The sequence below is a fragment of the Mustela erminea genome, chromosome 11 (genome assembly GCF_009829155.1).
Source record: "Mustela erminea isolate mMusErm1 chromosome 11, mMusErm1.Pri, whole genome shotgun sequence".
Classification (NCBI taxonomy): domain Eukaryota; kingdom Metazoa; phylum Chordata; class Mammalia; order Carnivora; family Mustelidae; genus Mustela; species Mustela erminea.
Window position 1 is genome coordinate 29,967,374 of NC_045624.1, and position 17,658 is coordinate 29,985,031.

At 37.5% G+C, this 17,658-nt stretch overlaps 1 protein-coding gene across 1 annotated transcript in view; it reads right to left on the reverse strand.

Annotated features, from left to right (window-relative positions):
• The window catches only part of KCND2 (potassium voltage-gated channel subfamily D member 2), a 489,988-nt gene extending 473,099 nt beyond the window's left edge, over window positions 1-16,889 (reverse strand). The window contains exon 1 of the mRNA XM_032305064.1: window positions 14,563-16,889. Coding sequence (XP_032160955.1) covers window positions 14,563-15,677 — 1,115 coding nt within the window. The 5' untranslated portion in view covers window positions 15,678-16,889. The remainder of the gene's footprint in view (window positions 1-14,562) is intronic.
• Between the last annotated feature and the right edge of the window lie 769 nt (window positions 16,890-17,658).

The window sequence follows — 17,658 nt, forward strand, 5'->3', positions numbered from 1 at the left end:
ACGTCAGTAATATTCCAGGATGATAACAGTAGAGATAGGCTCATATGTTCTTCTAGATCAGTGGTTCTTAAAATTTAATGTGAGAAGTAAAAATGCAGCCATCATGATTCTTATCTCCAAAAATTATTTAAACTGTTTTAGATGAACATCAGGAATACCTTTTTTTTTTTTTTTTTTTTTTTTTTTTTTTAGGAATACCCATTTTTAATAAGTGTACCAAGTGATCCTAATTCTGGTGGTTTTCAATCCACACAGAAATGTCACTCAGAATTTGCTCAACTCTACATATGAATCTTATTATTTGAAAGTTATATATTTTGATCACATCATTTATATTTCCTATGAAAATACTTTTATATTCATATAGTACTTGTTTGGCATAAAAAGGCCAAATCAAAACTCCTTCTAAATATTTTGGAAACTATTGCTGCAGACACAGTTCATTATGTTGGTGGCTAATAGGATCCACTGACCAGATTATCTTAGACTCTACCTCTTCTAAAAAGAAACTCTTCCAGAAGTATGATATCTTCCCCTCTTCAATAAACAGATCTGTGAAATATGCTACACTTTCCTTTTTTTCTTTGGCTGCCAGGAAGTTCAGAACTGAATTTATGTTCACTAATGCTTTATTTAACATAATTGTTTTTCCTCTTCATCTTTCATAGTTGGCACTTGTTTAATATTTCGGTTCATTTGACAGCAAATTGTTTCAAATTCTCTTTGAAAACTGGCATAGTTAAAGAAATCACAAAGGAGTGATTAAGCGTATAACTCCAAAACAAATTTGCCAGAGACATGAAGTTTTTGTAACTTGATAACTCAAATTCATTAACTGTTGCATTTTCAACAACAATAATGGAAAGTTTTATAGGAAGACTTAGAATTCCAGTTTCTAAATAGGAAGTACCTCTTGATTTAAGGTGTGCCTTCGATCAGTATCTCTTCCTTTCCAGGGATCATTTTCCGACTGACTGTCTGCTGGGTGACCCAGTAGAGACTTCTCCCCCTTCTATTCCTAGTTTATTTCCTTATTTCCTTCCCTCCCTCCTTGCTCCTTCCCTCTCTTCCTTCCTTTCCTTCCTTCCCTTCCAAGCTATACATACTTAATGTCTACAATTTGATGAGTTTGGGGATGAGTAAACACCCATGAAACCATCACCACCATCAAGGCCACAGACATAGTCATTACCTCCCAAAGTTTCCTCCTACTCCCTTACTACTTTTTCTTATGCAAAAAAGTACTATATTTAATATTAATATCATATATTTAATAATTATCATAATAATAATCCCTCATGTAGCACCTCTATAGAAGGTAGCGTTCTAAGAACTTTATATATTTGCATTAATTTCCATAAAAGCCCTAAAAGGCAAGTATTGCTACCTTATTTCACAAATGGGAATCTTAGGTAAATAAAATTTAAGTAACTTGACCAACACCATTGAGCTGGTATTTAAATCTAGGCCATTTCTAATATGTTACCCTCTATATTTATGACCTTTTTGAGTGAGTCATCAAAAGGGTTATTGTAGAAGAGATCGAATTCTAAATAATATCTGGTAAGATTTTTACATAGAAAAAATATGAAGAAAAAGGCCTCAAATGCCACCTTAAATGCCTCAAATAACAAAAGTTCTGTAGACTAAAGGGAGAAAATAAGAATACAAAAAGGTACAAAATGAAATATAAAGTTGTTCTTCCCTCACTTCTTAAAAGTATTATCATTGTGTTCTCCTAGAAAAATAACAGGAGAGAGTACGTATGTATCAACTTATGCACATGTATATAATACTGACTTACATATTTATACATTTTATATTGATGTCCATGTGTCTGTACTTTTTAAAAAATATATGGGTGTATACATTAACACATATTTTAGTAATATTTAAAATAGCAGATATACAGGGGCTCCTGGTGGCTCAGTTGGGTGAGCACCTGCCTGTGGCTCAGGTCAGGATCTTGGGGTTCTAGGATGGGAACACCCTGCACCGGGCTCCCCACTCAGCAGGGAGCCTGTTTCTCCTTCGCCATCTGCCTGTCTCTCACCCTGCTCGTGCTTTCTCTCTCTGTCAAATAAATATAATCTTCAAATAAATAAATAACAGATATGCATCCAGAAACTGGACCCTGTATAATGTGGAGAATAATGAAGAGATGGAAAAAAAGAAATATGAATAGTCTAAAGTGACTGTTCAATTTATTTAGTTTGGCTTTAACAGTATATTTCAGAACGCACTGCTAAAATTCGGTACTTGACTGAAAAAACAATACCCTTTAATTTTGAAATAGAATAATCTTACTTTTAATTTAGATGATTATGAAGGTATTTGGACTCTTCACATGAATATAATAAAGTTCTCTCTGAAATCAACAGGCATTCCTGAATAAAAAGTGCCTTATTTCCACAGAGAAGAGTTTATAAGCATTTTGTAAATTATATTTTCTTTTTTATAAGAATATTTACTGTTATCTTCTGACATTTTGTAACAAATTCATGTGATTTTTATTTTTTTTAAAGATTTTATTTATTTATTTGACAGACAGATTACAAGTAGGCATAGAGGCACACAGAGAGAGAGGGAGAAGCAGGCTCCCTGCTGATCAGAGAGCCTGATGTGGGGCTTGACTCCAGGACCCTGAAATCACGACCTGAGTTGAAGGTGAAGGCAGAGGCTTAACCCACTGAGCCACGCAGGTGCCGCTTATGTGATTTTTAAAGCCAAAGCACAAACACTATGTTAAAAGAAAGACAACAGATCAACATATATGCATCAACAGATATGCATATATGCATAAATTAATTATGCTTTTCAAAACACTGGCCTTTTTTTGCAAACATTAAAAAAAATGCAGGATCATCCATGAAGAACTGGAAATCATATTCACTTTAATTTCGATAATTAAGAATTTCCTGAAATGGAGATAATTTCCTCTTGACATTTATTCATATATCCTGTTTCACAGTAATGTATCTCCTTCTAAATGTCTACGAGGTGCCTTGAAATTAGCAGTTTTTTTCTAACTGCAGTAATATTGTGATCAATTAGATAATACGAATGGAGAAGATGTGGGCAATTTCTTGGTTGTACAAATGTTTGTAGAAAGTTATATGTAACATTTCATAAAATACTATAAAGTCTCAGAAAACCAACTGAATATCATTTTCAATCCTCATTCTTAATTTCATATGAATGAGTAAACCAAAGCCTTGCAAGATATTTTCAGTTTTGATGTTTTCATTATTGGCCTTGAGTTCAAACATGAAGCTGAAGTTAAAATATTTCACATTGAGAAAATATAAATGCAATGTTTACCAGAATGAATCTTTTCAGGTTGAAAGAAAAAGAAAAATCCAGCTACAAGTCATGGAGTTAAACACAATGCAAGTTAGGATCACTACAATTATATTACTTGTTCATTTCAAAAAGATCAAGGTAAAATGCTGCCAATAAAAAAATTGCATTCTTAATTTCTTCATAGCAACTCACATCTAACCATTCTTCATAGCAACTCACATCTAATCACTGCATCTCACTGCCCCATAGAAATCATTTTTTCTGAATTTTTATTTGTTAATAAGTGAGTAGCAGAAGTGTCAATTGATGCAGCAGCTTTGGAAAAATTTGGCTTCATCCCCCAAAGTTAAGTATTCATACCTATGACCCACCAATTACACTCCAAGTTATATACATAAGAAAAACATCTCATCTACACATGCCAACAGTTTGCACAACAGCAAAAAACCTAGAACTAATCTGGAAGGCACTAAAGAAAGAGGTGTTGAATAATCACATAATGGAGCAAGAGATTATATTGTGGCAAAAAAATGAATTATTATGCACAGCAACAATATGGATGAAACTTGGTGACAAATTATATGCAAGAACCCAAAAGACTGTATGCAACATAGTAACTTTTCATAAAGTTAAAAAATCTCCCAATTAAAAGTACAGTTTTAAGAATGATAAATACAGGATACAGGATGATAGTTACCTCCAGCAGAGAAAGACAGTGGGACACAACGGGAAAAAGAGGTGCTAATGTTTAGATGTAGGTTAATATCAATGATATAGCTTTAATTTGGGGGTAGGCTCTTGCCTGTACATATTATGTTTGCATATCACATTATTAAAATTTATTAAACAAATAAAATTATAAACAAGGCTATAAATGAATGAATGATAGAAGTGTGTCATGAAAAAGATGATAATTAGTTAAATTCCATGTATCTGGAGTAAAACAAAAGCAATGCATCTTGGCTTAGCTCTTCAAGCATATAGCTCTTTTAATTATAGGCTACTGAAATACAAGGTCCTCTTATGATTTATCAATTGGGCTTCATCTTGAAGATTTCTCCCAAAGTACTAGCAGTATCTGGTTACCACGTAATTTTTCAGAATGTTAACTTTTTAAAAAAAATTCAAGGGAATTAAAGAATTCCCCTTCAGTAATTCCAGGGATTAAGACACTATTTTTATATGTTTTTCAAAGTGGAATTATACTATATAAACAAGTTTGAGATGATCTTCTCAACATATATTCATTGTTATGGTGTTTAATTGAAAAATATTTTTAAAAATATTCTTTTATTTGAACCTTAACATGTCTTTTCACTTTATGAAGAAAACATAACATGATTTTTCTGGGGCAATTTATGAATGCATCTGATATTCTAAAATTTGAATTCCTATTTTTCAGACCAAAGCAAGTCAAACAAATGACTTGACACTGATTTCATGACCTGCTTTTAACATCACCAATATTAAAATGAACAAAATCACAACATTAGTCATCTAAAATTCAGAGTTGAAACTTCAATTTAATAATTACCTTTAATTTCAAAAAGATTAACAAATAGCAGATGACCAAGGAAAAAATGACAAGATGAGACTTATTGCATGAACTTGTTTACCTACATTACTAGTTCAGTTATATATGTATAATTTATTGTATAATGGGGGAATATATATATATATATGTATTATATATACACACACACATATATATAACTTTTTATCTAATGGGGGTATGGACTAGTTATATATATGTATAGTACTTGGTTTTATTGCTCTGCTTTGTTTGTAATATTTTCTTTAATGATGAAAATAGATTATACAATAGAGAAAGAAATATGGAGAAAAAAAGACTTCAGTCAATTCAATCATACTTAATTGAGTATTAGACTTCAAAAGATCCCCCAGAAATCAAGCTGATATTCTTCCACTAGCTAGCTTTGTGATTTTGCTTCCTAGTTTTTTCAAGTATAAACTGAGAAGTTTCTACAAGATGATTTCTAAAGATCCCGGCAAATCAAAATTCCATGATTTTAGTAACTTTAGAATAAAGCAGAAAACCAAACATTTGTGAGAGTCCATAGGTTTTTTTTTTTTCTTCCCCTGACCCAATAGTGTCCAATATGCATTATTAGGCTGATCTAAGTTAAGGAGACTACAAGTACATGTGTTTACTTTTCATTCCCAAACACCACATTTGGTAAGAACTAGAAACTAAAGTTCCATAGTCCGATCTAAAGCAATATGCATAAGGATTTTCTTTTTCCAAATGTATTAACATGGTATAGGGTTACACAGTTGCAATTTCTGCATCAAGATGAAAAGAAACCAGTTCCCCATTCAAAACAAAGGCAGGCTAGTAATTATCAGAATGTAATTGTCATGATTGTTTCACATGCAAAGGACAGGGAATACCAGGACTTTTTCCTTTATGATGACCCTCCTGAACCCTAGCTTATATTATCAGAAATCAAGTCTCCAGATAGAAGTACTGGGTAGGATGCAGAATTATCTGAAGGACAGAGGTTCTAACGGGAACTGAACACCAAATTGAGATGCCACACTGACTTCCTTAGGGTTAGGAAATATTTTCACAAATTGCTCATCTGGGAGACACACACACAAACTTTTTTTTTTTTTTATGTTGTTAATCCAATTCTTGTTCTTCCAAACCCAAGTGCTCTCCAATTATCCATTCATGTTTATGTTTTACTCTCCAGCATGATGATTCTTACCAAAGCAATGCCTCTGTAAGTTTTCACAAATACACATCTGCTACATGTATGGTTCCAATTTAATTTGAGTTTAAAAATACATATCCTCCGGCATTTTTAAAGACAGGTAAACCTTTTTTTTCTTTCAGATTCACAGAAACAGCCAAACACCTGACCAGGGATACATGTACCTACTGAAAAGTGAGGGGAAGAAAAAAGAGGAATGAAAATTCTTTAAGTAGAATCCAAAGTATATATGACATTCTTGTACATGAACATTAGAATTGACAACTATAAGTCTGTAAATCTATATTCAAGATAAATAATAATCCTTAGTCATTTCTCAGATAGCTCCATATTTGTTGAGAAATACTTCGATCTTTTCAGCTAACATGTAGAATTCATTTTCTCATTTGAACTAGGTTTATTTTTGTCAGTTGGGAATACTTTAATCATGCATTCTTATAAAATACTCCATTTTTCTGGAAAATCTCATGAATAAGTAGATACAAATTTCAAGTTAAGGTAAGTATAATGAATCTAACAAAGGATGAGGATTTATACACAGTGAAGAAAGTAATGTTAAAATGACCATTTAAGAAATGTTAAATGTTCAGAACTTGTGCTCATTTAAAGACAAAAATCATATTTTATCTTTACCATGCTCATAATTCTTGAATGTGTCCCCATTATGTCTTGAATAAAACCAGAAGTCTTTATTATGGTCTACAATGCCCCTCATCATCTTGTCCCCTCTACCTTTCAGATAGCATGTTACTAAGCCCCTCCCCTTCTTTGCTTTAATTACAGTGGCCTTAGGTGGAGTACACCAAGGCTCCTCTTAATCTTCAGGTCTTTGTACTTCTTTTCCCTCCTCATCTAAAGCTCTTTACCAAGATAGTCACAGAACTCACTTCATCCCTTCAGTTGGCCAACAGTCTTGTCTTACCTCATTTATTTTGTTGGTAGCACCAGCTGCTACCTTGAATTATGTATTTATATGGTTTTCTTTCCACCTCTGCCACTAGAGTACATAGTCCTTAAGGTCAGGAAATTGGCAATTACATTTACTGCTGTGGTCAATGACAGGTAGTAAGTGATCAACAAAAGTCTGTTAAATTGAAATGAACTCTATGAGTCACATTTTGAGTTGCTGGGGGTATATGCTACTGGTAAAACTGTGGGTTTCCAAAAGCATGATTATTGTTATTCTTAAAAGTGAAGAAAATGAGGACAACGGAAGATCAGGCCCACATGAGAGCAAAAAAGACAAGACCTTTCACTTTTAGAACAAAACCTTCCCATTCTATCTGACATTATTTCAACTGTCATCCTACTCTTTCAATGTTATTCTTTCTCCTTATTAACTTGGTAATTCACTCCCTATTCTCCCCACACTTTTTATAATTCAGATCTTCTTTACATAACAGACATGTCAAAATTCCCAACGCAAAGTGCACTGCACCATGCCAGGATATGTATCTACATGTATGTTTACATTTTATATACCTGCCTTTTAATCGCTTCAAGCAGGAACTTCTTTCTGATAGACTACATTTATCTTACGTGTCAATTATAGACAACAGTGCACTATTTTTAAACAATTCCATTTTATGCATAAATGAGTGGGCCTGGAAAGAGAAAAAAGTGCCAGCTCATGTTTACTGGGGGAACTGAGGTTGAAAGACAAGGCAGAACATTTCTGTGCTGATTCGTTCGCATTGTAAGTCATCCCCATATGCTTCCCAGAGGCATCTGCAATTTACCAGCCTTCACCAGGAAGAAAACTGATTAAGGAAATAGCCATTGACAGCCATTAATTCTAACTTTTGAAGAAAATTAGTTACAGATCAAAGAATGGTGGAGTCTCACAGCTCTCCCAAGTCTAAAAAGAGCAGTTTGTAGTACAAAGACAAAATACTCAAATAATAAATTCCAATTTTTCCTAACACTGAATGAAGTGAAAGATTAGATTAGTAAATTATTGCCAGTGTTGAGACTGTTCATAGCTAAGGAGCTCTGCTTGCGGGCTGGTATCACCTCACGCCATGGTCTGCAAAGCTTTAATACAGATTTTTCTGCATTTAGACACTGAGCTAGTAGGTAGTAAGTCCCCAAATGGTATAGGCCCATACTTCAAAAGCCTTTCAATCTAGTTAGGAGGCAAGGAGTAAAACCATAAGTTATATATAAGATAGCATTTACGAATGTCAAGTAAAATCCTAACTCTAGATAATGGAGGTTGGGAGGTTGAGAAGGCCTTGTGGAGAAGATCATGATTGAAGTCTGGTTCAGAAGGAAGAAACTAAAGGGTAACATTCCAATGGGATCTACACTAAAGCAAGGGACAGTCTCAGTGTGGACAGAAATGTAGAGGTGGTATTGCACCCCTATGTTTCTTTTCAATACCAAACTATATCCCACACTGTCAAATCTAGCTATGCCAATGAGATAGCAATGGTCATATACATACACACACACACACACACACACACACATATATATATATATATTTAATGTATATTTAAATAAATATGAACAATATATAAATATATACATGTGTATATACTATATACAAAAAACTATATAGTATATACTATATATATGTATTAAGTGCTTAGAAAACAGTATAAGACATGAAGAGTCTTATACTGGGGGGAAAAAGAGTAAAATCACACTATAGCTCTGAAGGATAAATAATATTTCCTTTTCGGTGAATATTCTTTCCAACATTCTTGTTCTTTCAATGATACAGAAGTTAAACTGTATCACTCTAACAACTCACAGGCTAATTCTTTTTCAGTTCATTCAAGTCAAAGAATAATTCCCTTCCTCATCAGGCCAGGTAAAATAGTTACCACGACATAGCTTGCTTCCAAATGGCCTAAGAGTTCCCTGAACAAGAGCACATGCTTTTGTTATGTCAGCTGGGCACCATGAGACTAGAGCCCAAGACTGTATAAGTACATGCAGGGCCCGCAGTGATACTGAGAAACGTGGTGTGAGTCCCAAAAAGCAGAACTAGGAGAGAAATGCATTATGTCAATAGAATAAAGACAGAACGGATTCCTTTCTTATACCTGTAGTATCAGCAGTAATCCCCAGTTAGTTATTATTACACACTCCCAGGTAATATTTCAAGGTCTTCAGAAAAAAAAAATAAGTAAAAACATGAAACAAACAAAAAAATGCTGCTGCTGTTTAATTACATCACTATTATGTCACACATGACACACCTCTTCTTGGCAACCAAGTAAATATTTATTTTAAAGAAAAAAAGGTAAATGCTAAGCAAATATACACATTTAAAAATAGGTATGTGTGTCATGTCATATATTACCTATATTCAAATGATGACTAAAACAAAACAAAGACAGTTAAGATTTGGTTACCTGTAATGCATATCACATTTCTCTACATTTCTTTAAAAGTTCATTTTCGACTCCCAGCAATGAACATGTTCTATAAAGAATTTTATAAAAATATATGTCATAGTCTGCGGGGAGCCTGGGTGGCTCAGTCAGTTAAGCATCTGACTCTTGATTCCCACTCAGGTCATGATTTCTGGTGAGATCCAGCCTTTAGTCGGGCTCTGACCTGGGCACGGAGCCTGCTTGAGATTCTCACTTCCCTCTCCTCTGCCCCTCCCTGCCCCATTGTATGGTGTGCACTCTCCCTTAAACACACACACACACACACACAATGAACATAGTATGCAAAAATAAAAGTGGTTTTTACCAACAGCATGGTTCCTCATCTGAAAGATAAATTTGGTACTTTCCACTGTGTAAAGATGTATTTGATTAACATGCTAGCAATATTTACATGCAGATGCTGATGCAAGGGAAAGTAATTCTACTCATTTTGAGTAATAACTGGGTAAACCAAAAGTTTCTATGTAAATGATTCTGCAAGCTTACTCCCAACATTCCCCAAAGCTATGCAGTCAGAATAGTGATTGATAGCAGGAAAATATTTAAGAGTTCATTCTTTTTAAGAATATATATTTAACAACATATGTGTTATATAATACATATATATTAAAAGATAAATAACATGTAACATATTTAATATATTTATATGTTATATGAGAGATATATAACATACCTGCATTACATAAAACATACGTGACATATACACGACATATTTTTATATATAATCGTTCTCCAATCAAGCCACTCTAAAAAGAGGACACATTGATGTGGATACATTGTTAGGAAAACTGAGATGAAAAACTATTTTGTGTTTTTATTTCTTAAAATAGCAATTTATCAAAACTATTAAAATTGAAATATTATAGAGATAGTTTTGTAGAGTCTTATAAATGGACAACTACACTGAGTTTTCTGAGAGTGCAGAAGTAATTCTACTGTATTTGTTTCTGATGATAGTATACCATAGATGAACTTCTTTTTTCCTAGATTTGTTTAGAAATCAGAACATAATTTTTGTAGTTAAAATCATAAAGTAGTATTTTATTTTATATTTTTAAAAGATTTTCTTTATTTGACAGAGAGAAAGAGCACAGCAGAGGGAGTAGCGGGCAGAGGTAGAGGGAGAAGCAGGCTTTCTCCTGAGTGGGAAGCCCTACGTGGGGCTCAATTCCAGGACCCTGGAATCATGACCGGAGGCAAGGCAGCCGCTTAACCAAAGGAGCCACCCAGGCACCCCATAAAGTTGCGTTTTAAACATAAACTTTACAGAAACGGCACGTAGTGGCTTTCTTTCCCATACTGAAAACTTTGATAAAAACAACTCTGTTTCAAAATTAAAGAAGTGGTGGACCGCAGAAATTACACTTCTCAAGTTCTTAAGTTTTATGGGATGGGTAACACAACCTCTGTTTTTAAAACAAGGGTCTAAATGGTTAGTAATCATGCCCAAAATGCAGATGTTGTCTAGCATCCAAGCTCCTCAAATTATTTAACGTGCCACCTGGTACTGCTTCTTACTCACAAGTCATGAACCTGAGGTAAATGGTAAAGTTACCAAATATTTTTTGCAAAGTCACTTTGGATTATTGGCAAACATTGGAAAATTTCCTAAATCTGGCACCATTTGAGTACTACCACTCGAATGAAAAATAACAACTGGATGCTATTTGCCAAAGGTCATTAGGACAAAAGAGGAGTTCCAGGTTCTTTTCCTTCCACGGCTGTTTAAGGAAGCAATTAGAGTTCACATTACGGAAAGGAGGGAGGTGGGGGAGTAAAAGGGTACTGAGGGCCAGTGAAGGTGAATAGATATGCAGGGAAAGAAAAGATAAAATGGAAGAGCAGAGATATATGGCTACTCAGTCTAAACACTTCTAAAAATCTTTCTGATATTCTTTCTTTCACTGATTTTTTTTTTTAATTGGACTTCTAAGGTTTAACAGGAAATGGGTAGGCTTAAAATTATACTTCAAAGCATTAGTTTTACTGGCAAATTAAATAATTAGTTGTATAACAAGCATGGTTAAGTTACAGTACTATGATATGCTTGAGATTTCAAGGAGCACAAAGATGATGAGATGAGTACACAATAGTTCTAAGACAGACCTGGTCGTTTCTTCAGACCAAAACCCAACTGAACATTGTTTAAAAGGACCTGAGAGGTAGATAATTCTGCCAGTCCTGGATTACAAAGCTCTTGTCTTTTCTTCTCATGTAGATGATGTTTGCATGAGCTATATTTTTGATAACCACTGTTTAGGATTCCATTTTCATTTCTATTATCATTCATTGATTAATATTAGCTCTATTAAAAATAATAGCCAAGTAAAAAGGCTTAGAAAGGGTAATGGGAAATCTTTGGTCATCTAGCAGAAACAGCTCGATATTAATTCAAACTATTGCATATTTTCCAGAAAGTTTAGATCTGAGACTTTAGCTTATAAGTTTAAAACTACAGTGAAAAATAAATTCAGGCAATGGCTTTTGTTGAATGTTTTCTGTTCTTAAATAAAGCTGTGAGTCACAATGCAACCAAAGATACCAACAAGGCAGGATCTTTAAAACAGAAATCTGTTTCTCTAGGAAAATAAAATACATTATAACTATATTTTAATGAGGAACTGAAGATGTCTTTCTAAGAAATTTCGCTGTATTATAAAGCATATACTTTCTTAAATGTTCATATATATTTTTCAATAAATGGATTGCATTTTTACTGCATCAACATTTCTACATCTTAAAAGTATGACTGCTCTAGACCATCAGATCATTAATTAGCTTAATTTCCCCAAAATTAAAATTTTCAGCTTCAGTGAAACTTAAGTCTTAAAAGTAACTCGCATTTTGCTTCCAAGTTTTGAGAATGTGTATGTACTTAATTCTTCTAATCTACTTATATAAGAACACATGAACTAAATCCATTTCATAGATTTGACTGGTGCATTATGATTTAGTTTCTTAAATCATTTCAAAAGGTAGATGCTTATTTTATTTACACAGTAAAAAAAAAAAAAATCATTGATAGCTAACACTTTTTTTTCTTCCTAAAAGCAAAAATAAATTTTAAAATAAAATTTAAAAATTAAAGTCATTTCAGGAAACAAACTTTAAAATAATAGTAGTGTCTTGTCTGGAATAGAACTTCTGGCCAGATGAAATTAGCATCTCAACAACATTCATTTTAATACTGATACTCATATACACAGTATATGGTATTAAATGATTAACTTAATAAAATTTAATCAAAATGATCCACTGATACTTCACAAAGAACACCAGCATAGACACCAAATTTAAAAACATATGTATTTCCTTTTAATGTTTCTTTAATTCCTCTTAAAGCAGAATTCTCTTTTTATTCATAAGTATTTCTGATCTGAAGTCCTGATAGTGATTTGCACTACCCAATTGTCCCTAACAAAGATTTCATACGCCAAGAAGACTACAAGACTCGAAACCACACACACATATAAAATTCTCTTTGGTAAAAAGCACCTCTACTACACCTTCAAAAAAGCACCTCTACTACACCTTCAAAATTTGTCACAAAACTACCAACAGGATAAGAAGGACATACAAGCAGTAGGATACGAATTTTCACTAATTCATGATTTTTAAAGCACCAGTAGGTCTTAAAAAAATACACGAGACTAAATCAAAATCACAAGCAGTGTTTAGCTTTTGTTTAGCACAATTTAATTAACTTAGTCAAAAATTCTTCACATATGAAATATTCCATTAGTTGGCCATATGACAATATGAGAAATTCTGTTCAATGCAATATGGCTAATACAATTAAGTTGACTTTAACCACATTGTCATTTAAAGAAGACAATTAAATTAGCCAGAAACAACTTTAAAAAGCAGCTTTGGGAATAACTTCTTCCTACAGCCATTACCAAACCCTTACTGAACTGATTAACTATGCAAGGAAAGCAGCAAAAAGCTGAAGAAAGGGCACTAACATCACTACTTGGCTTACCTAAGAACTCATAAAACTAAAAGGCTCTAACTATTTTATTTTATTAGATCCTGTAATATATAAATCGTGCTACTTTTCTGCAGTTTGACTAACACTAATCATTTCACTTCCCCTTTTTTCTACCAACTTAAAAAAAATCTTAATTCTCGCTTCATATTAATTTTTTGAAAAAAAAATTAATTTGAAATATGACCCTTTGGTTGCAAAACACCATTACCCCCAAATAAAAGAATACACAGAAGAATTATAGAAAGAAATCAGAATGCACAAAATTCTATTATACAATTGGCCCCTGGTGACCATCAATCTCACCAGATACTGCTCTATCTTCTACGTGTATTTAATGGTCATAGGCCCATTGCCTGATGGGATCTGTAGTTTCTAAAATGAAAAAACTGTAATAGTCATTGACTTCTTATTTTGAAACTATGAACCTCTAGTCTTAAATATGCTGCAAATATTCTACTTCATTTAGTAGAGTTGATCAGTTTCAGCCCTAATATTGGAAAACTGTATAATCTATCAGCCAAAATGAAAATACATGTATATGAATATGTACATATATATTATAAAATTCTTGGATAATGATATCTATAATCTGCATTTTATAATGTTATAAAATAAGAATTATGGTTCTTGGAGGAAAAATGAATGCCAAAAGTATCTATTTACATGAAAATAATACTTCAAATATACATGAAAACTTTTCATTTGAATACACTGGAACACTTTCTAGGCATTTCAGTATATATTATGCATATTCATACCTTTATGTGGATGCCAATTTTGTGTTGTTCATTATCATATCTTCATGTATTGGTATATATATATATATATATATATATATATAATATTATATTTCCCATATTCAGGAATTTTTAAATTTCTTTGTATATTTATCACTCTCAGGCACCAATACTCAACAGTTGCCAGCAAATCCCCTAAACACTTCAGTTGCTGTATCATACCCATTTCATAGAGAGTTCCTCAAAACCACTTAGAGAATGCTTTCCTAAACCCATTTAGAAAAGAGAAGAGCTATTTCCCCTGAATTATGTAACCTGACTGAGTCCACTCACAGTCACCTCCCATACCTTCAACCTCCATCCCTTCCATCCTGGATGGCACTTACCCCAGTGTAGTCATGGTGACAATGGTATACCAGAAGGCAGCAGGGATGCTGGTGAACTTGCTGGCTGAAGACCCCTTCTCTGCGTAGAACATGACCGTAGCAAAAATGATGATAGCCATGGTGAGCGAGAAGAGCAAGAAGCCCAGTTCTGAGGCACAACTCTTCAGCGTGTACCCCAGGATACGCAGGCCTTGAGAGTGGCGGGAGAACTTAAAGATCCGGAAGACCCGGAAGACCCGGAGCGTGACAAAGGCTCCGCTGACATCCTCATTGTCTGTCATCACCAGCCCAATGTAATAAGGCAGGATGGCCACCACGTCGATGATACTCATGACGCTGCGCACGAAACGGTAACGACTAGGCGCTGCAGCCAGGCGAAGCAAGTACTCAACGGTGAAGATCATGACACAGGCTGTATCCAAGCAAAAGAAGGCCACCGCGTAGCGCTCCCCGCAAGGCAGTTCTTTAATGTGCCCCGGGCTAGACCCGCATGGCACGGTCTCTACCACATTCGCGATGACTGAGACGGCAATGAAGAACCCTGTAACGTAGTAGAACACCAGGGCCATGGTGCTGGTGTGGGGGTTCTCGAACGCCCGCCAGACCCTCTGCCGAGCAGTCATGGTGGGCAGCGCGCTCTCCCCGGTGTTGTCCGTGTCGGCGTCGTCCTGTAGCCGCTCTGCGTTCTCTCGCCTGCGGTCCTTGTACTCCTCGTAACAGCAGTCGCCAATAATCTCTGGGATGAGGCCGAAGAAGGCCAATTCTTCATCATAAGCAGAGATGCACTCGTGGCGAGGATAGTGGAGCTTCCCGGTGCGGTAGAAATTCAAAATGTGGCGGAAGATGTCTGGGTCACGGTCAAAAAAATACTGCTGAGTCTCCGGGTGGTAGAAAAAGTCCCTCTCAGAACTGCCCAGCAGAGTGTCTGGATAGCGTTCCAGGGTGTCCTGCCATGTCTGGAAACGGGTGCCACTCACATTGAGCACAATCAGAGCATCTTGAGTCCTTTTTCTCTCCTGCCTTGGGGGAGCTGGCATGGGCCCCGAGGCCACAGGCATCCACCCAATGGCTGCCGCCCTGGCAAAGGGCAGCCACGCTGCTACGCCCGCCGCCATGGTTCCTTGAAGTGGAGGCAAGAAGGGCAACCAGGCCTCTACGATGGGGCAAAGTAGCCACAATCACTCACTTCCGCCCGTCGAACAAAATACCACTGAGAAATGTGGTCCGGAAGTATCACTCCTATTCCACGGTAGAGCTCCTGGTGAAGTCACAGTTCTCAGAAGGGCAAGTTTCCCTCAAACACAGGAATTTGGAGTAGTAAGAAAAAAAAAAAATACAATGTCCTAACAATCACGCCCAGCAGACTCTAACCAGACCTCTTCCAGCAGGTGAACCAGGCCACTCCTGGCACAAATAAGTACACAGCTGACTTTAGACGCAGCAATTTTTTCAAACAGGTGTCTGGTTTTCCCCTGACACAGTCCGGATAATGTAGGGTCAGTATGCGTTGTGTAGGATAGAGAAAACGAAGGGCAGTCACTCAGTGGTATTCTTTTGGTGAATTAGACAACCCCACCACCTTCCCTTTTAGCTCTTTTCAAACCTTCCCTTTCCAAGTGGCCCTTCCCGCCAACGGAGTCTCAGAAAGGCGACCTGTTGTTGCAGCTTCCGAGATGCTGTCACAGCCGCTGCCCCACGTCTCTTTGGGAGTCCGGTGGCCACCTCCACTCCTTGGGCCGTATTTGCAGAGATGGAGGTGCTGTGCGGTGGGCACGGTGGGGGGCGTTAATACAGAGCCTCCTCCCCCACGTCTGCAAGCACCCCTTGTGTCTGCCAAAAGCGTTTGCCCAATCGCCCCTTCACTCTCTTTTCAAGTTCAGCTCAGGTGCAGTGTGACAGTTACAGAACACGGGAGCTGGCAGCCGCCGCCGCCGCGGCGGCAGCAGCAGCATCTGCCTCCGCGCAGAACGCGCCTCGCTCGCGGTACATACCTGGCAAAGTGCGCGCCGGGGCTGAGTTGCATAGAGACTTTCTCCTCGCCGTGCACCCGGAAAGGGAAAAGCAGAGAAAGCAGCTCCCGAGCAGCCGAATCCGATGCGCCCAGAGAGCATAAATAAAGCTCAAGCGAGCTCTTCTTCCCCTTCCCCCATCCCTCTGTGCTTCCCTCCTCCTTTTCACCTTCCAAAAGCCAGGCGCAGGCGAGCCGAGCAGCAGCAACAAGTTCAAAAGGTGCGGGGGAGGCGAGAACGGAGGGGACTGGCTCCTGCCAACTTACTGCGCCGCCGCTGTCACCGGGGCCCGAGCCGGGCGGTGCGGGGCTGTGGGGCTGCGGGGCTGCGGGGCGGCCGGGCTGGCGGCGGCGGTGGCGTGGCGGGGCCGGGGCGGGAGCCGGAGCCGGGGCCGGGGCCGGGGCCGTCGCAGGCAATCGCCTGAGCGCAGAGGCAGGAGGCGCTCGGCAGCGCGGGGGCGCGGGAGGGCGGCTGGCTGCTTCCCCGCCAGTGGGTGGTCCTGCATCTCCCCCGGCTCCCCGCGCCGCTCTGCTCGTGCGATCAATAAATAAGGAGAAAATAAATAAATAACCACGCGCACGCCCCGCCACGCAGGTTATGAAAGGCGTCTCCTGCCTTTCCCTCGGCTTGACCTTTCTCCGCCCCCGCCCCCTCGGGCTCCTCTCGCTCCACCCCAGCCACCCACCAGCCCCGGCGCAAAATGTCACCGAGGGAGAGCATCCAGGTGGATCTGCCGGGGAGGAGAGCAGCCTGGAGGAACAAAGGGAAGCTTCACGCGCTCGGCTGCGGTGGTTTGGTGGAGGAGAGGAGGAAGGGGACCGGTGCCGTGCTTCTGCCTCCCTGGGACCCGGTTCAAGGCGAGCGTGGGAAAAGAAAAAAAAAAAAAAAAAAAAAAGGAAAAAGAGAGAGAAGCTGGGAAGGAGGGTGAGCGGAGCGGAACGCGCAGGAATTGGTTGTCTTCTGGAGGCTACTGGGTAGCAAGACCTGCAGAGCCCCGCGGCGGAATTTTTAAGTGCTTTTCCCTCTTTCTATTTGTTCAAACCAGATGTGAACGTTGCAGGAGCTAATATGTCATCTATCCAACTTG